Here is a 17,517-nt window from a genome sequence, read left to right on the forward strand (position 1 = left end):
CTAAGTCATTGCTAAATAACACTGATTAGCTGCCTGATTTCGAAAGCGAGTCAGCCGGGTTATCGTTCCGTTGAAACATCATTTGGACAGATGTGGACGAGTGGCGTTCAAAACTGAAGCAAGTACAGGGTATTATTGGTAATTAAACAAAGTTGTGTTTGAGAATAGCCCCGAAAACAGTTCTCATTCAGTTGCTAGGGGAAATGCCAGAGGTTGGAGCCTGTTAAATATTTGCATAATATGCCATACTTTGCTCACAAATTAATGTAAATTTCGTTTTGGGGCAAGTGGAACACCTTTGGTCGTAGAAAACCAGAAACGTCTCAAAGTTAGTGAGGCTCAAACAAACCGAAAAAAAAACGGGAAACAAAGGCCGAAAACAGCTTTTCGAAGTCTATTGATTGGGTCGGGTCGTAAATTTGTTTGGTTTTGGGGGTTTCTGGCGCGTCTTTTGTCGGGCTTATTTGCATTTTATGCAGGTTGATGTTGATGTTGAGCTCGTGCCATTCACAAACATCGATACACACTGGCCCAAGTATTTATGGCTTTGGCCTAGCTATCATTCAATAATCTCCGCATAACTAAGCTGACCCACTGAATTTCTCCATTGTTTTCGAGCAGATCTTTGAAATTGCGTGGAGACTCTGAAGTGAATATAGCCTAATTAGATACCTCTGCTAAACCAAAATTGTCGTACAAACAAAAATGTATCATGAGAAAAATATTTTTTAATGGTCATATGACCGGTGATTACGCATGGTTCGAAACTGATACACTTTCTAAAGAGTATGCCAGCTCTGTATTAACTAAAACATTTCTTAAATATAATTAAATAGTACCATTCGTAAGTTGGAAAATTTCTGTATGTTTTCTCAAATATTTTAGTGAGTTCTTCGCTTTATATTCCTTTTCTTCTTGATGTTATTAATAATGCCATAAATTAACTAAATTCATTGCTATTGCTAAATCTTTTTTACTTACGCACTGCGACACCGCCAAGAAAAAAAACAAACGAAAAAAAGGGGGAAAAAAAAAGAAAAGTTTAAGGCACGGGGAAAAGTTTTGAAATGTGTTTTCTTGTCGAAAGAATTCGTGTCTGTCGTCTGCGGGCAGGCGGAATGGAAACGACGACACGAAAATCTTTCAGCAGCAGTTGACACACCCGGACGAGCTACCCGGACACCTACGCAACTTCTTCGGAAAATCGCGGAGGGGGTGGGTTCGGGCTGATGTTCAACGGGGGAGGGGGGAGAACCGCTCCCCGACTGAAGAAGAAAATTAAATGAAAATTGTGGCGAGCTTTTCGGCCGCCGTGTCGCCGCTGATGGCTTCTGAAATAATGCAAAACCGAATGTTGGGCAATTCTCCTCCTAATTTCGTGGCATTAGCCATCCAGTCGAATGAGCAATACCCTGCATGATCAAAACAAGTACTTTCCTGTATTATAAAGTATGAATTATATTTCTACTTTCATATAGGAATCTATAAAGCAATCGTATGCTCAAGTTATATTCGATCTGATTCCATTTGCAAGTGACTTGCTAAAGTATCATCGCCCCACTGGCAATGGAGTATAAATAAGACATCTTTGTCGCCGCCATGGTTTCTTTCGTGGATGTTTTTTGGAAAAGAATTTCAAAATGTGATGGCATTATTTTCGAATTTCATCGCTGTCGCCACAATGGGAGCTGTTAAATATCCCCACGCACGCACATTTGGAGCTTCTTGGCTGTCGCTTTTTGGTGTCCAAAAAGTCATGCCCCGGATTGTCCTGGCCTGTTTATAGGAATCATTTACCATGTAATGGCTTCAATAGACGAAATTACAAACGTGTCACCAAGGAGTGTCCCAAAATTCCCCCTATTCTACAGAATTCACGCGGAAATGTAGATCAATAGACCAAAAGAGAAACTGTCAGCGAGGCTTTGGATAAAGCAGATCAAAGTCATTTTTCCAAATACACGTATGCACTAATTTAGAAAATATCTTTAAGATAAATCGAAGTGGATTGCAAAGACCTTTTGTACTGAACACCACTCACACTCAATGAATTTCCATTCATTGAAAGTTTCTGCGGCATCGAATGCTTTTTGTTGATCTCGACGATGATGACGATCATCTTCAGATTGCCAGTCACTTGATTCGGTTTTACCGTTTGCGGCAGCATTAATAGCCCGAAAATACACCTTACCTTGCCAAACAAAATCGAATTCGGAGAGCAAAAGACTCCAACGATCGTGTCTTTTGATGGCCCAGCAATGACACACATTTGTCAAAACGGGTTCACTTCAAAAGATCCCGCGAGAAAGGGAAAGAAATCGAGCTGCAGAGAGAGAGATGGGTAGTCGCACAATGAAAGAGATGGCTGATGAAGGTGCAAGACAAGACGGCAAGGCGACAAGTGAAAGACAAATGTGCGGCCCATCAATTGTCAAATGGCAAACAGGAGGTGATCGTATTGAAGATTTTTAAGTACACACAGAAAAAATGCACAAAGTTCCCAATCATTGATAATTACATGCTTGGAATAAAATAATACGCCAGAAATTATTGAATATATTACCATGTAGAACCGATATTTCTTATAGCAACAAGTTGTATTCTTGATATAATTAAAATATCTTTAAAACGTGGTCCTCTTGTATTGTTTACTATCTTAAAAAATATTGTTAATGTGCGTTAAATTCTCATGCTGTTAAATGTTAAATGTGCTGTAAGATGGTGGCATATTTTTGTTATGGTAGAAATATTATTCTAAGCCAACCTGATGGATTTCCCGCGGATGGTGTGGAAATGGTTGCACAATTGCTGCTCTCGCCATTCATCATCCATACAAATCCATCGTCATTCCCCTCCATTTTAGCTTCTTGGCCTTGTTAAGTCACGAGTTTTGGTTTTCTTTCATTTTTTTTTTCCGGGGAGCCTTCAAGTATTTCGATTGTTCTGTTCGCCTTTTTGTTTGCGAGCAAATATTACGCTAGACCCTGAGACAGGGTACCAACTACAATCCATTTAACTCGCACCCGATTGACAAGCCACCCGAAAACATCTGGGACCGAACAAACGAAGGAGCCAACTCATTTGCTTAATCGCTATTGAAACAGTTGGTTTTTTGGACCTGTTTCATAGTCTTAAGTCCACTGCGAATGAACCTGTTCGATCAACCTGCTTCTCCAGCTGTATGTAATATGCCAGCGTATTTGCTGTTCGGCTAACTGAAATTCTTCTCGTTTTTTTTTTGCTTATTTTAACTAGTTTGCAGCTTTACAAATTTTTATATGCTGTCTAGGAAAACCAAAAACTATTCAGCAGTAATCTTTACACACTAGTGTTCCGGGAAATCAATTAATTCTGAATAGTCAATGAGCTAAATTTCAAAAATGAATAGAATCATTTCGAGAATATATTAAATGTCGAATCCACTGGTATACCCTTTTACTCTACAAGAAACTTGTATATGTATAAATCGTATATTTATATTAAAATCCGAAACTCCCAAGAAAGCCTTATAGTTTTTCACTCAATTCGTGAGCCTGACAAGGCGATTGACAGCCACCCAAAAAAAATATCTGGGACCAAACAAACGAAGGAGCCAACTCATTTGCCTAATCGCTATTGAAACAGTTGGTTTTGGGACCTGTTCTCCTCCGTTTCATAGACAACTCCTCTGCGAATGAACCTGTTCGATCAACCTGCTCTTTCAGCATTTTTTTTTGGGTTTGAAATAATACACTAGTTTGCAAATTTTAAAATATTTTCATTTGCTTATGTTGTTTAAGAACACTATTAACTATAAACTGTAAACAGCAATAATCTGGGTGTTTATCTTTGCAAGCTAGTGTTTCGTGGAATCCATTAATGTTCATCTGAATAGTTAATAAGATTGTTTAAAAAAAAAAGAAAAAAAGGGAGAATATATTAAATGTCGGATCCACTTCTACCCATCAGTCGCCCCTTCATATTGACTCGATAAGTTAATAAAAATGTTCGCAGCTTGTTCCGCAATTCTTTGGCTTCTCGCAGTGGTATCTTCCACCCAAGGAGCAAATATACTGGGTCTCTACAGTGCCCTGAGTCCATCGCATCTGATCATCCACATGTCCACGGCCAAGGCGCTGGCCGAGGCAGGACATAATGTAACCGTGGTAACAATGATGCAGCCCAAGGTGATGCACAAGGACATCCATCTGATTGTGGTGCCAGTAACGCAGGAGCAAGCGGATGCTATGGAAAACCAAATGGCCAGTATGGCGGGAAGTAGGAATGACATCATAACCACCATGTATCTGCTGTTAAATGGCCTGGATGTGATGATCACTTCCCAGGCTGATCTGCTGAAGGACCCCAGATTCCAACGCGTTTTCGAGACCAAATTCGATTTGATGATATTTGGCTGCTTTTTCAACGACTTTCAATTGGGAGTTGCCGCCAAGCTGAAGGTTCCCGTAATAGTCGACTGGATGATACCAACCAACACAATGATTGATCAGTTTGTGGCCAATCCCTCGGAGGTCTCCTATGTGCCCAATGAATCAACTTTTGCCACCACGCCCATGTCCTTCTTCAAACGAGCTGAGAACTTGGTTAAGGACGTGATTCTAAAATACTTGACCATACGCTTTAATTACAAGTTTAACCGCATCTATAATGAAATCTTTACGGATAAAGATATGCCAACGCTCAGTGACATGAAAAAGAATATATCCCTGGTCTTCGTCGGTTCCCATTTGATCAGCGACGGTCCAATTCGACCTCTGGTGCCTGCTATCATTGAAATTGGCGGTATACAGGTGAAGGAGGAGCCAGATCCACTGCCCCAGGACATTGCAGAGATCTTAGATAGCTCCAGCCAAGGAGCGATCTTTCTCTCATTTGGTTCCAATACAAAGAGTTACATGGTGAAGCCGGAAATAGTCACAATCATTTTCAAAGTGCTCTCCGGCCTGAAAGAGAATGTTATTTGGAAATGGGAAGATCTAGAGAACACACCAGGCAATGCGTCAAATATTTTCTACAGGGACTGGCTGCCCCAGGACGATATCCTGCCACATCCGAACACCAAACTCTTTATCTCACATGCCGGCAAGAACAGCGTCACCGAGTCGCTGTATCATGGAGTGCCTATGGTGGTACTGCCCATTTTCGGGGACCAGCCCTTGAATGCTGCTCTATTGGTTAATTCGGGTTATGGCGTTTCCCTTGATCTGCAAACCCTCACCGAAGATGCTTTCCGCGAAGCCATCAACGAGGTCCTGGAAAATGAAAAGTACACTCTAGCAGTTCGCAAATTCTCAGCCCTGTACAGGGATCGACCTCTTACTCCAAAACAGTCGGTTCTTTTCTGGGTGGATTACGTTCTGCGGCATCGTGGTGCCCCCAATTTGCAGAGTCCAGCGATGCATATGGGATTCATTGAGCTACACAACTTGGACATCTACGCCTTGGTGCTCACGATCCTGATATTGTTGGTTCTCCTAAGTCAGCGGGCTGTGAAATTTTTGCTTGGAAAGCTAGTGAGAAAAGTTAAAGCTCCAGCGGGAAAGAAGAAACAATAGTTATAAGTACTATTAACAATGTAGTTTGCTGATATGATATATATGATATATATGAAAATGAAATACAAAATAATATATGTATCTTAAAATCTGAAATTCCCAGGAAAGTTCTTTATTTTTTTACTCACGAAATGAGCCTGCTTTGTTGGGCTGCTCAAAAGTAATTTATTTTTGAATTTGGTTAAAATGCCAAATTAAGTTTCTGCAGTCCAGCAAAGCTGTTAAAGCCGAAGTTTAATTTCCCGTTCGTGGCATAAAATAGAAATCAAACGGAAACTTTCCCAGTCAGGCGCTGTCCGTTAAAAATTTAAATAAAGCTCTGGCTGACAAAAGAGCAGGTATACTCAAAAAAAAAAAACAAAAAAAAAACAGGTAGTAAAAGCAGCCACTTCCCCAGCCCTCCTCCTCTTTTTGGCAGACTGTCGTCATATGTACTACACATATGCACACTATATGAATATGTTTGCTGGGGGAGCCGTGCCGCACTTATTAGTCTGTTAGTCTGTCTGCACTTAAATAAATCCTTCAGCAGGCTCGTCAGAAACTGTTTACCATGAAGAGCGTAAGTGGATTTGACAACTGTCAACTGGTTGGTGCTTGTTGGTTAGCGGTTGGTGGTTGGTGGCTAGCGGTTGGTGGTTGCTGGTTAGTGGTGTCTCTTCTCGGTGGATCTGACTGCCTTTCGTGGTTGCCTTTCGCATGCTAATGACCAGCGCATCATGGAGGGGTATGCTTTGGGGGGGGCATGTTGCACTTGCCACTTGACATTCCTCGCCCTGTCTCCGCTTCTTTTCTTGGCTTCTTTCGCCCGACCATCCCATCATAATTTGTATACTCCTCATTAAAATCCAATAACGAATGGGCATCGTGTTTGGGTGAGGGGAAACAGGATTTTGAGGTCTGCTGATAACCAGTTCCCTCTATGATCCTGTTTCTAAAAAGTTGAATTTTTCTTTTATTTGTTAATATATATGCTTTATTATATGTTATACATCAAACTGTTTAATCTTATTGCTGATTTATTAAGTTACCTATGGTAAGAACGTAATAATGTTATTATTTTATAGAATGAAAGATAGTGAGAACATAGTAACTTAATTATTCGATGCTAGAGTTTTAACTTAGCTTACACTAACGCTAATCCCTGTGTATCTATAAACCATTAACCCCATTCGACCTGCAATTTGGCCGGCTTGATCAACTTTGACCCTACTCAAAACACTTTATAGTTCAAAGAATTGGTCACACACACTAACGCTTAATAGACGATCAACAGGTGGTTGGAGTTTTTCGAATTTATGAAACTTTTTAATTAGGCCCCGTCTAGAGGGCGACTAATGAATTGACTCGAAGCGCAGTGGCCATAAATTTTAATTATGCCCGGAGCAGCCAAAAACGAATATCTTACCAAGAGTTGGGGGGTATTTATACGCATTACTCGTAGACTAAAAGGGTATACTAGATTCTAACAAAAATACGTAACAGGTAGAAAAATGAGTTTCTGTCTTTGTAGTGCATATATGTATGTATATTCTTGGTTCTATTTAGTAGCCATAGCGATCAAGACGTCTTAGGTTTAAAACACGGGTATCTGATAGTCGATCTCTATTTTGTTGGTTGGAAGGACCGCATGAGTGTCACGGAATTATATATTCAAAATAGCCAAAACTAGAATGCTGGGACGCACCAAGCGACTCGTAAATAAGTAATGCCACAGGACCAGTGCCCCGATCATCGATGATAGCAAATCGACTGCGATGCGGACCAATGCTCCTCTTTCCACCGACTCTCCAATTGGTTCCCTCTTCCTAAATCATGCGTGTCCTGCCTCATGTTCCTCTTTCCAGAGCCTAATCTTCCACCTAGACACTGGTTCTAGGCGACGTCTCGAAGGTGTCAAGTTACTCTAACCCCTCCTCATCTCATCCAGTTATCGAGTGTGTGTACCATATATGAGAGGACTCCGATGGGTTTCGCTTGGGGGATAGAACATCTTTGCTGCGTGAGAAAATCTCTTAGAATGCGACAGATGTTCCGCGTAGATCTACACATAAGTAATTAAATAAATATTAATCAAGTACATAGATAAAATCATACAAAGTTAATAAAAAATAATCTGTAGTAACTTGTATTTCTTATTTACTAGTAATTTAGATTTATATTAATATTTATTCCTGCACTTAACTGTTCCTCTGGCAAATCAACCTGTTCATCCTTTCCGCTTTCCCTTTTCCATTTTTGTTTTTATTGCGAAACGTAAATAAAACAATTTGTCGTAAATAAGTCACGTCTGAATATTTGGGTTTCGAGACTCTGCTTTTGGTTTCATCTCTGGGATTTCGTTTCGAAAGGCCTTGTGGCCCATTGTTTAAGCCCTTTTCGTGGCTTTTGCCATCTTTTATTTATGAACTCCGAAACGACTCCTTGCGCATCCTTTTTTGGACATGCGGCGCGTTCCTCATGCGGCTTTTATTCCCTTTTTATTTGTCTGTTTGTTTCGGCCTTTGTTATCGGTCGTGTTGCATCTTGGGCGCTTGTAGCTTTTAACCAATTGCCTGACACTTGGCGGCAGACGTTTTAACAGGCCATAAATCTGCTCAGCCTGGCGAAAAGAATAGCCGAGTTGGGCCACTTAGCCTGTTTGATGGCTCAAGTGGTCCACCATCTATCCGCTAAAGAAGAAATCAAGAGTTCTGAGAGCTTCTATAGTTTTGACAGGTGTGCAGCTTCTTAAAGGTGGCTCATATTCTGTTTGGTTTTATACCTGTTATTATAAAATGACATAGGTTTCGTTTAGTTGCATTAGGCATTCTTAATGTTACAGTATAGAAAATGATTATGATTAAAAACATAATGATGATTATGTTTTAGAACAATGCCTCGCCCACACTTTTGGAAAATGTTTGCGTGGTGTACAGCCATTAGCAGAGTAACGGGTAGCTGATAGTCGAGGAACTCTCTGGTCGCTTATGTTATGAACATGAAATAATCCCACCCCTATGCAGATTCATATATATGTATGTATATACATGGTGCTGTCAGATTCTGCGGCGCTTGAGCTAGCTTCCTCTGCTTTTTGTCTGGGCTTTTCATTTTTGCGCGTGCGCGGCGGCGGCTCCCATAAATTTTTCACACCCCATGATTATCGTGCAGATTGGCCAGCCAGCCAGCCAGTCAGCCATTGGTTTGTCGGCCACTTGGGAGAGCCACAATTTAATAAATACTTAAATAATCTCCAGTGCCAGTGCCTTTTCTGGCTGCCCGGTGCAATTCTGTTGCGTGAACTGGAGTTCGAGTGAACTCGACTCGCGGACCTGTTGCCCGGGACGGGACTTTGGAATATTTATGCTTATGAATAAATTCCTGGCTCACTCGCCGCGTATTTGCGATAAGCCAAACGAAATTACCAACCTCCCTCTTCTCGTCCACTTTTCAACTCTACTTGTTGTACTTGCGTTTGTAGCGCCGTTTGGGTTTTCTTCATTTGTGTTTTATCGACGTCGCGCTTGGCAGCCCTTGGGCATTTATCAGCAAAGTCCCCATTCCCCCAACCTCCAATTTCAAACCCCTCGATTTCTCGCAGCACTTGGACATTTAAATGGATTTCTGATCGAAGTTGCCTGGGCGCCGCTTGGGCTCCAATCGATTTCCAATTTGTGCGGAAACTGTTATCGCTTTTGTTATTTTCGGACCTTGGAAAATCTCTCTTTTTTCTGAACTCTGTGATTCTTATAAGAACGAGCCACACAATAAGAACAAAATGCTAATATAAAAACTAGTATTGCCAAAATAATTAATTCCTTCTTTATGGGATAATTAATTTACACAATAAATATTATAATAAATTGTTATAAATTGTCTTAAAAACCTTTAGAGCTCTTTATGGATTAAAGTATTAGCCAGGGCCCCACTTAATTACTTATTCACTCCACTTTTAATATGGTTTATAAGCGGTTTGCAAATGTGTATTTTATTACTCTGCTATCTGCTGTTTAATTATACAACATTTATGGAATACAGTTGAATAATTGAATCATTAATTTCTGGAGGTTTAGGTGATTTGTAAATTTGAGCGGCAAAAGTAGATTGATTGGGGTTTCACTACATTAAGACTAGTTTATAATATAAATACTTAAGAACGGAATACATAAACAGGTACCGCGCAGTACTCCCCACCATGTGCTCTTAATTAAATCCATGTATTATGATCCTCGTCCTAGACTGACATGAACTGTCTGTGTCCAGGCAGGCAGCTGTCGTCCGACTCATAAGAAGACAGCCAAGAACCCTCGCAGATCCGCATCCACATCCAGATCCCTCCATTGGCCACCATTCATTATCTCCGCGTGTCTCTGGGTCGGGGGTATCCATTGAAAACCTTTATTTGTTCGCTGCTTTTAAGCAAATTACAGCCTTGGCTTTACCCTCACCTCACTTCTTCCGAGCAGGTTGTTCATTCATTTTGCATTCGGCTACCTGCAATGCCACTGGCCACCGATGCCATTATGCGGTTCGCATGCAATGGTATGGTCTGGATGGAAAGCGATTGTCCAGCATTTGCATAAGTCATTGCTATTTCTGGACCGGATCTTGGCGTCCAGCTTTCTAAGCTATCAGCAATTCCAGTACTCGAAGTTCTGATCAAAAACAGGTCCTGCAGATGGGCAATTCACAGAGCTTATGATTAATATAGAAGAAAAATTAAAATCGAAGTACCAAATTCTAGTAATAAATTAAAGTCAAAAGCAGCGTGTTTCATCTAAGCGATGATTAAGTTTTTCTTTGGCATATTCTGCTCTAATAGGAAACTATCCAAAAATAAAATCTCGCTCTGTCAAATTCAACAAATTAGTGATGCGATCATAACTTTTGCTGTGCAACATCAGCTTGCCATGTGCACAAAGTCCAACCAGGGGGCACTCAGGCCAATTGGAGTCGAGCTTGGGGAGTTGGAGCTGCAGTTCCACACGCAGAAAAAATAGTGACGATTTAAGCGCTTCTTTTTTGCAAACCTAAAATCGTAGAAAAAGAAGGGTGTACAAAGAAAACAGTAAACTGATAGTGGTCTTTGTGTTTTTTCTGCGTGCTCCGCAAAAGTAAAATCCTGATCCCAGGCCAAAGTCTCCCAGTCCCACAGTTAAACGCTTCACCTGTTCGCGCAAGGCGTGTGCTTGGCTTGTCTTGCCACGGCCATAACTCTACGACCTGCCCTCCCCTGCACTCCATGAATTTCTTAGCCCCAGTGAGAAGGGGGGAAGGGGCGTTTGTTATTAAGGCGGCCAAGAGCCAGGTTGCTAGTCTGGCCAAGACGCGCGTGCTTCCTTGCCTGACTGCCTGGCTGGCTGACTGCCGCTTGAAAACTCGTTTCGATTATGAAAATTCCAAGCATTAATAACTCTGTTGCCCTGTTGCCCGCACTGCGACTTCGACTTCGAATATCCCAAACAACTTGGTCTTGACTTGGACTCCTCGGTGGCGGCAAACTTGCTACAGAATTCTGCGCTATAAATAAAAGGCGAGTGAATACAATAAGAAAAACATTTTTGCCCAAATGCATACGCTACTGACACTACTACTGGTCAACACAGTAGCTGGCTGGAGAAAATGAACAGAAATTTGTGTAATTTCTCTCTTTATTTTCTCGCTTTATTTTCCATTTAAAATACACTTACACTGCGACTGTGTATGCGTTAAAAGTCAGCGGGTTCAAAAGTCTGCTGTTGCCAACAATAAATGGCATGCTAATAATTACAACAACTGCTTGAGCGACTACTACTTAATGGTTACACTAGACAGCAAAGCTGCATTTTTTAAAAATAATTTAAGATATATTAAAACTATTTTCCTAAGCATATATTTCTCTTCTAATGCAATTACTGTCTAAAGCTCTAGGTATAATCTTGGTTTTATAATTTTAAGCAATAATTTTCGAAGGATTTTCAACTTGCTGGCTGATCAGTGTTGCCATCACCTGTTGCTTAGACGTTCTTCCACATTCGAGTTAAGGTTCATTGCAATTTCTATGCAAATTTATATAATTTTGTACGTGTTAAACGAATACGTACATAGCCGCAGTTGCTGGCGGTTGGGCGTCTGAGTTTGCAGCTTTACAAAAGTCGTTTGGCATACATATGTGTACAATGTATATTTATACATATGTATGTATATAGCCAGATGCTATATCGCCATATATATACCATAGAGTGAGGGGCGTAGAGTTCACTTATAAAGCAGTTGTCCATGCATATTCATGACCATGCTGGGACCAGCCTCCAGATAATTTTCCCCCCAGTTAATTGCTCAGTGAGTTGGCCAGCGAATCGGTAAATGTAGGGGACATATTTTTGTCGGAGTGCCCGTAGCCATCAGCTTGTGTCAGGCCAAGATAATAATTGGTTTAACCACGTTAAGGCTAATTATGCCATTCCGGATTGGGCGATACAATGTGGTGGGGGAAGCGGAGAAGGAGCTGAAGAAGTGAACTTTATTTTTCAATTACCGGACTAAACGGACGGGGCCGATTAGCGCCGCCAGGTGGCGCTTGTTTGGCCCCAATCCATAAATATATCCACAAGTATTGGATAACGAATGCAAATTGCAACACGGGCTATTAATGCTCGACTCCGTGGAAAATATGTTTTTCCACCATTGTGGAATTTGAAGCTTGAACTAGATGCCTTTTTGCAATTGGATTAGTACATTAGCCCGTAAAGTCAATTGGTAATAACTGTTGACTTTGAAGACCCTCTATGTTTCTGATCCTACACTACTCCAGATGTCCCCAGTGTGATTGGAACTATTCTGGCGTTTAAGTGCGGTACTTGTTCAGAGTTTCCTGCCAGACTTAAAAGCTCAGTGGCTCTGGGAACAATGCTAATTTGATGCACCCCAACGATGCTGAATCAGCCAACCGATGAACATGCCCCTTCCAGTTTAAGCCCCCTTTTAACTGCCATTCCACACAGAAAAGTATTTCCAAACTTTTGGGTTTTTTAAAGAAAGATTTTATTATATACTGAATATGAAATATATAACTTAAAAATATAACATTAACTAGACTGGTTATAGTAATACTAATGTTAATACTATAAATGTTCTTAGACCTCCCTTTTTCTCCCTGTGCATTGCTAAAGAGCAGGCGTGTCGCAGAGCCATGGCATAGGGATACACAGTAGCTCAGGTGGAGTTGGTGGAATGGGGCAGCGTTCAATTACCTGTGGCCAAGAGGCGCTGAGTTAGTTGCGCTAGCTCTGGAAGAACAGGGAACTTGAAACTGGGAGACCTTTCCTTGCCGCATTGTTTCGGCGGCACGAGTCACCTGGCCGGAGCTCTCCTCCTCCTTTCGGGCAATCAGTGCAATCAAGTTGGGGGCCAGCAGGAAATCGCTTTCAGTGCCCTTGATTATGAGCCATGAGCTTGCACTTCGAGTTCCACTTCCCTCGGCTGCTGGCCAGATCAATTTAGATAACTGCTGGGAATTCAATTGTATTTTCTAAACAAAATGGGAGCAAGCTCAAATGAAATGCCAAGTTAATAGTTCTTTAATAACATACACTGTTAAAATGTCTTTAAGGTGTGCTAAGAAGCTAATCAAATTTTGCAAATAAGTAGATCATTTTCCATGTGGTAACTAAATATGAACAAGTTTACTTTACTAGACCGTCAGGTAATTGGATATGCACAAACAGCATAGTAAGACTCAGTTCCTAGACTGGGAAATATCTTTGCCAAGCTGTGCTATTTCTTACACCGCAGTTACAAATTATTTAAGCCCAGAGATTCCGCCGTGTCGCTGCCTAAAGTATATAAATGAGCTGGCTGAGAAGATCATTAATGCACAGTTAAAAGCCCGGGGCTCCAGAGGAGCTCGGGTTTCACAAGATCGCATAGTGAGCAGAGTGGCAAAGTGGCAAAAGGTAAGGTTTGTGTGCCTCGTGTGTATTGGTTGCATATCTTTTACGAGTTTTGTGCCTGGTTAGTTAGTTAGGGTTTTGAACCTGTTCTTTCTTTTGGCCATAGTTGTCGTAGCCAAGACATCCTCTCCAGATGTGCCCCCATCGGTATTATTAACGATCATTATGAAGTTTTAACTTAAGTGGTCAATTAACATTTGCATGACTGAAATCGGAATTGGAAATTAGTGTATGACTAATTAATGCACACAAATGTGGAAAAGTCCGGAATCGAAAGAGCTCCAATTACCAATCGTTGGGTATGCAACATGGTAAGTTCATTAGGGGACACATCCAACTCTAACCTGAATGAGTGTGAAATAATAATGTAATAATGTTCAATCTGAGGCGGCTATCGAATGCATTTTCGGCACTTCCCCTCGATCGTGACACAATCAATTAAACGAGTGACAGGGCATGACTTCGCATAAGCCTTTTGTGATACTTCTTCCAAAACCCCCTTGAGTCTTCGATTTTATTAATACAGCTTGATTGCTTTGTTAGCTGTTAATTGATTTACGCCCATTCGGTGTCCCCGGCCCTCCACAACCCTACATACAACTCCTTTATCGCTGCAGTTCATTGCCGCATTTCTTTTTCCCATTGGTCTCGCCTTTATTATCATGTCAAGGCGTATTATGTTATTATTATATTACAGCCAGTTATTTATAAATCATGCTCAATATTTTGATTTCAGCTCACTTCCAGTGGTCGGACGCAATCTCCATAGTAACTGTGGAAAATACGACTGAAAGTCGGACATAGAAAGCGATAGTGTGTTTATTCGTAGATCGAACAGTCGCTATTTAAAGTTACACTTAATAGTAGTTTTATTCGTGCCACCGATGATGACGAATAATTTGTACAACGAATTTCGTTAGAATTGACTTAAGTTTTAGCGAATAACGTAATCCCTTTTTAGGAAATTATATACTGCCGGCTGTCCACTTGGAGTATCTCCTGCCCCTGGACGATTAGATACTCTCCTCACGCACTTGATTAGATACACTCGCCTTGGGGTTTGATTAGATATAGTAGCTCTCCATGCACTATATAAAGTACTCAAACACAATGACGCCGAGGACTTTTCTTTCTTCCGAGTTTCTAAGCAACTGGAAGTACGAATAGAAACCTTACCCAACGGCCCTTTTCCCACCGGTCTTTTGGGGAATTTTATGGGCTTAGGCTGATTAGATTTTCACTGAACTGGCTAAAGACGGTAAGACGGTTTAACTTAAAAACCCCATCGCATACCAGTCGAGTTTTATTGGTCAGCGTTGATTAGTTTTCCAATCAGTTACAAATAATTAGTAACGAAATCTCTGTGGGCCCAGCCCAGTTGACAGCAGGCAGTTCAGTTGAAGTATCTTATTCTACAAAACGCAGACCTGGCCAACAACACCAATCAGATGTCGAAGGTGAGATATGCGCGCTCATATGAAATTAATTTCAACATTTCAGCCGCTGGCCACTGACAGAATCGATTGTCTAGCTTGGCCCCCTCAAATCGCTTGGCTATGCGAGCGTTTCAATCGAACTTTATTGTTTTTTCTTTCGCTCAAGTTGGGGGTGTGCTGGGTGGATGGTGTGAACGCGACATTATCATCGTGCAGAGCCATGTGGATATCAAGTGCTCTCGGCGCTATTGTGATTACCACTCGCGCCATCGGCGGTTGTGGAGTGTTTCCCTATCAGAACTGGACCCTCTATTGGCCGATTTAAATTGTAGATTGGCCAACACATACAGACCGCCTCGCGTTTGGCCGCAATTAGTTGTTGGTTGTGAAATTGTCACACGATTGGTGGGTGACTGTGCAGTTTAGTTTAGAGTTTATTTGACCATAAGAATGTTCTATGGAATTATTGAAATACATAGGGAAATGCTTTGTGACACATTTACACCCATTGGGATTTTAAAAACAGCCAATTCACTGCTTACTACGAACACCAATCCGGAATATATTACTGGGCATTAAATGCAGCGGATCAACTAGTTATGCATTATTCAAGGGGCTTTGGCTTTGACTGGGCGGGGTTTCGTATCCCGTGGATTTAATTGATTTATGCAGTCTTTTATTGAAAGAGTCGGAATGGTTTTACGTTTACGACCCAACCAAGAGCAGGAAAAAAAGCCAGAGGAGTAAGGGTATTGAGAGCCCCAGTCGAAGGTGTACACATTTAATTAGAGTCACTGCTAAGTTCATTAACAGGTGTTATATTCGTTCTGGTTACGTTGGTCGTTCCGCCTTACGGGGATCGTTTCGACCAGGCTAGACCGAGACCGAGACTAACGCATTTTTTCTGTTTTCCTGATTAGATTAACCCCCACCGCCACCCCATCGGCCTAGAAACGAGCAACTAAAACTATACCCACTGGGGCAAGAAACTGTAAAATTTAAAAGCCCTGTAAACGCTTTTACGATCCCTATTCCTTCAGTACATACATAAATATGTACAGTACATACTCGACTGTTGGAACTGGCGTCATATATCTATCCGTTGTCGGTGGGTCGCTATATAAACAGAGTCTCTCTCTTGAATGTGGGCTCAGCCACATATCGCAGCCATATATTCGTATAAATACCATATAGGTGGGTATGCCAGTAACTCTGGACGGACGGACACTCTTGACAATTAAGTCGGTTGTTTGCCAGGTGGCACTCGCTGGAATTTGTATTTGTTTTGTATGTTATTACAGACTCGACTCGACTCAACGGATTGATGTTGTCACGAAAAGCGGGAGATACACATACTCGTAAAGATAGATTCGAAAACCATACGCACAATCTCAGGTCGGGATCAGCTTCCCAGTCTGCTTATCTGGTCTCGGAAGAGGGCAAAGTCTTATCAATAACTTTAAATGCAGGCAACTGAGTGGATGTCGAAAGGAAATTTCTACTCAAATGGAATAAAAGATTTTGGGCAGATAAGAAAATCTATCTGATCGTGTGTCAGTTTGGAATTAATCTAGCGGAACCGTATTGAAATAGTTGCGATTGGAAAGATTTCAAATATTAGAAAACTAATCTTATGCAACCTGTTTGGTAAACGTGCGTTAATTAAGACGCTCATATTAATCTAGACAATAATTGCCTTGCCTGGGCTAATTATATGCTCAACTTCCTAGTCGAAACCCGACTCTTTACTGAAATCTCTCAGGTAATGTCCAACAGGTGCGATAATTTCCTTGAATAAAACTTGAAGTTCCGCCCAATTATTGCAACCGCAAGCACATGTCCTCCTCGTATAAATCATATTAACTGAGCTGCGTTTTCACCGATCACGTTTCGGCGATTTATAAGCATTTAATTGTTTGATTACGGACAGCTTTTGCCGTGGTCTCATATTTCACATTTCTCTAATTTCAAATTATGAGCATTTACGCAAAGGGGCGGGGCGGGGCAAAGACGAGTAACGAAAGCAAGCGAACCGAAATGAAACTCAAGCAACCTGCTGCTGCCTTGGCTAGTTGACTATAATCGTAAATTTGTGGCTATAGAGTTGTTGGCAGGGATAGGGGTAGGGTAGGGGGGTCCATCATAAAAGAAGACGATTTTTGTCACTAAAGGCTGCGGCCGCGTTGAAATTAAGAAACCAGCGAGCCACAGCCTCCGAAGCGAGCGGAACCATAAAATATATTTTTTATACGATCTCGCAGTCTTTCTCTATAGAGTGTGTGTGGTATACAGTATGCAGTATATGGTATAGGGTATTTAGTGGGTTACCTGCAGACTCCGCCGGGGTCCGGGAATGGTAAAATAATGGGAATTGGGAACGATCTCGCCTCGGCTTTTATTTTTCTTGTTTTTTTTTTTTTTACTTTTTTACTTATTCAACTGATGTCATCCCAAAACGCGTCGTTGTGCCGCTGCAAAAAATAAGAATTTATGACCAATTTTCTGCCGCTTGTCTCCGCATTATCCACTCTTTTTTTTTCTCTGTTCCAGCTCCTTGGCGCGACGCACAATTGAAAAACTTGTTTTTCCTTGAACGTTTATGGTTTGTTTGGT

General features: G+C 41.3%; 1 protein-coding gene and 1 long non-coding RNA gene across 2 annotated transcripts; one reads left to right on the forward strand and one right to left on the reverse strand.

Annotated features, from left to right (window-relative positions):
- The first annotated feature begins 3,985 nt into the window (after positions 1 to 3,985).
- Positions 3,986 to 5,618, forward strand: LOC120445348 (UDP-glucosyltransferase 2). Its single transcript, XM_039625688.1, has one exon. The coding sequence runs from the start codon at positions 4,098 to 4,100 to the stop codon at positions 5,553 to 5,555; it is 1,458 nt and encodes a 485-aa protein (XP_039481622.1). The 5' UTR covers positions 3,986 to 4,097; the 3' UTR covers positions 5,556 to 5,618.
- Positions 5,619 to 12,536: 6,918 nt separating this feature from the next.
- Positions 12,537 to 13,241, reverse strand: LOC120446164. Its single transcript, XR_005615829.1, has 2 exons — positions 13,109 to 13,241; positions 12,537 to 13,047 (listed from the first exon to the last, which is right to left on the reverse strand). It is a non-coding gene; the product is annotated as an uncharacterized LOC120446164 (long non-coding RNA).
- Positions 13,242 to 17,517: the final 4,276 nt, after the last annotated feature.

The sequence above is a fragment of the Drosophila santomea genome, chromosome 2R (genome assembly GCF_016746245.2).
Source record: "Drosophila santomea strain STO CAGO 1482 chromosome 2R, Prin_Dsan_1.1, whole genome shotgun sequence".
In the NCBI taxonomy this organism is placed as follows: Eukaryota; Metazoa; Arthropoda; class Insecta; order Diptera; family Drosophilidae; genus Drosophila; species Drosophila santomea.

Bases quoted from the DNA above. Each gene is read 5' to 3' on its own strand.
- LOC120445348 (XM_039625688.1), top strand. From the start codon at position 4,098: ATGTCCACGGCCAAGGCGCTGGCCGAGGCAGGACATAATGTAACCGTG.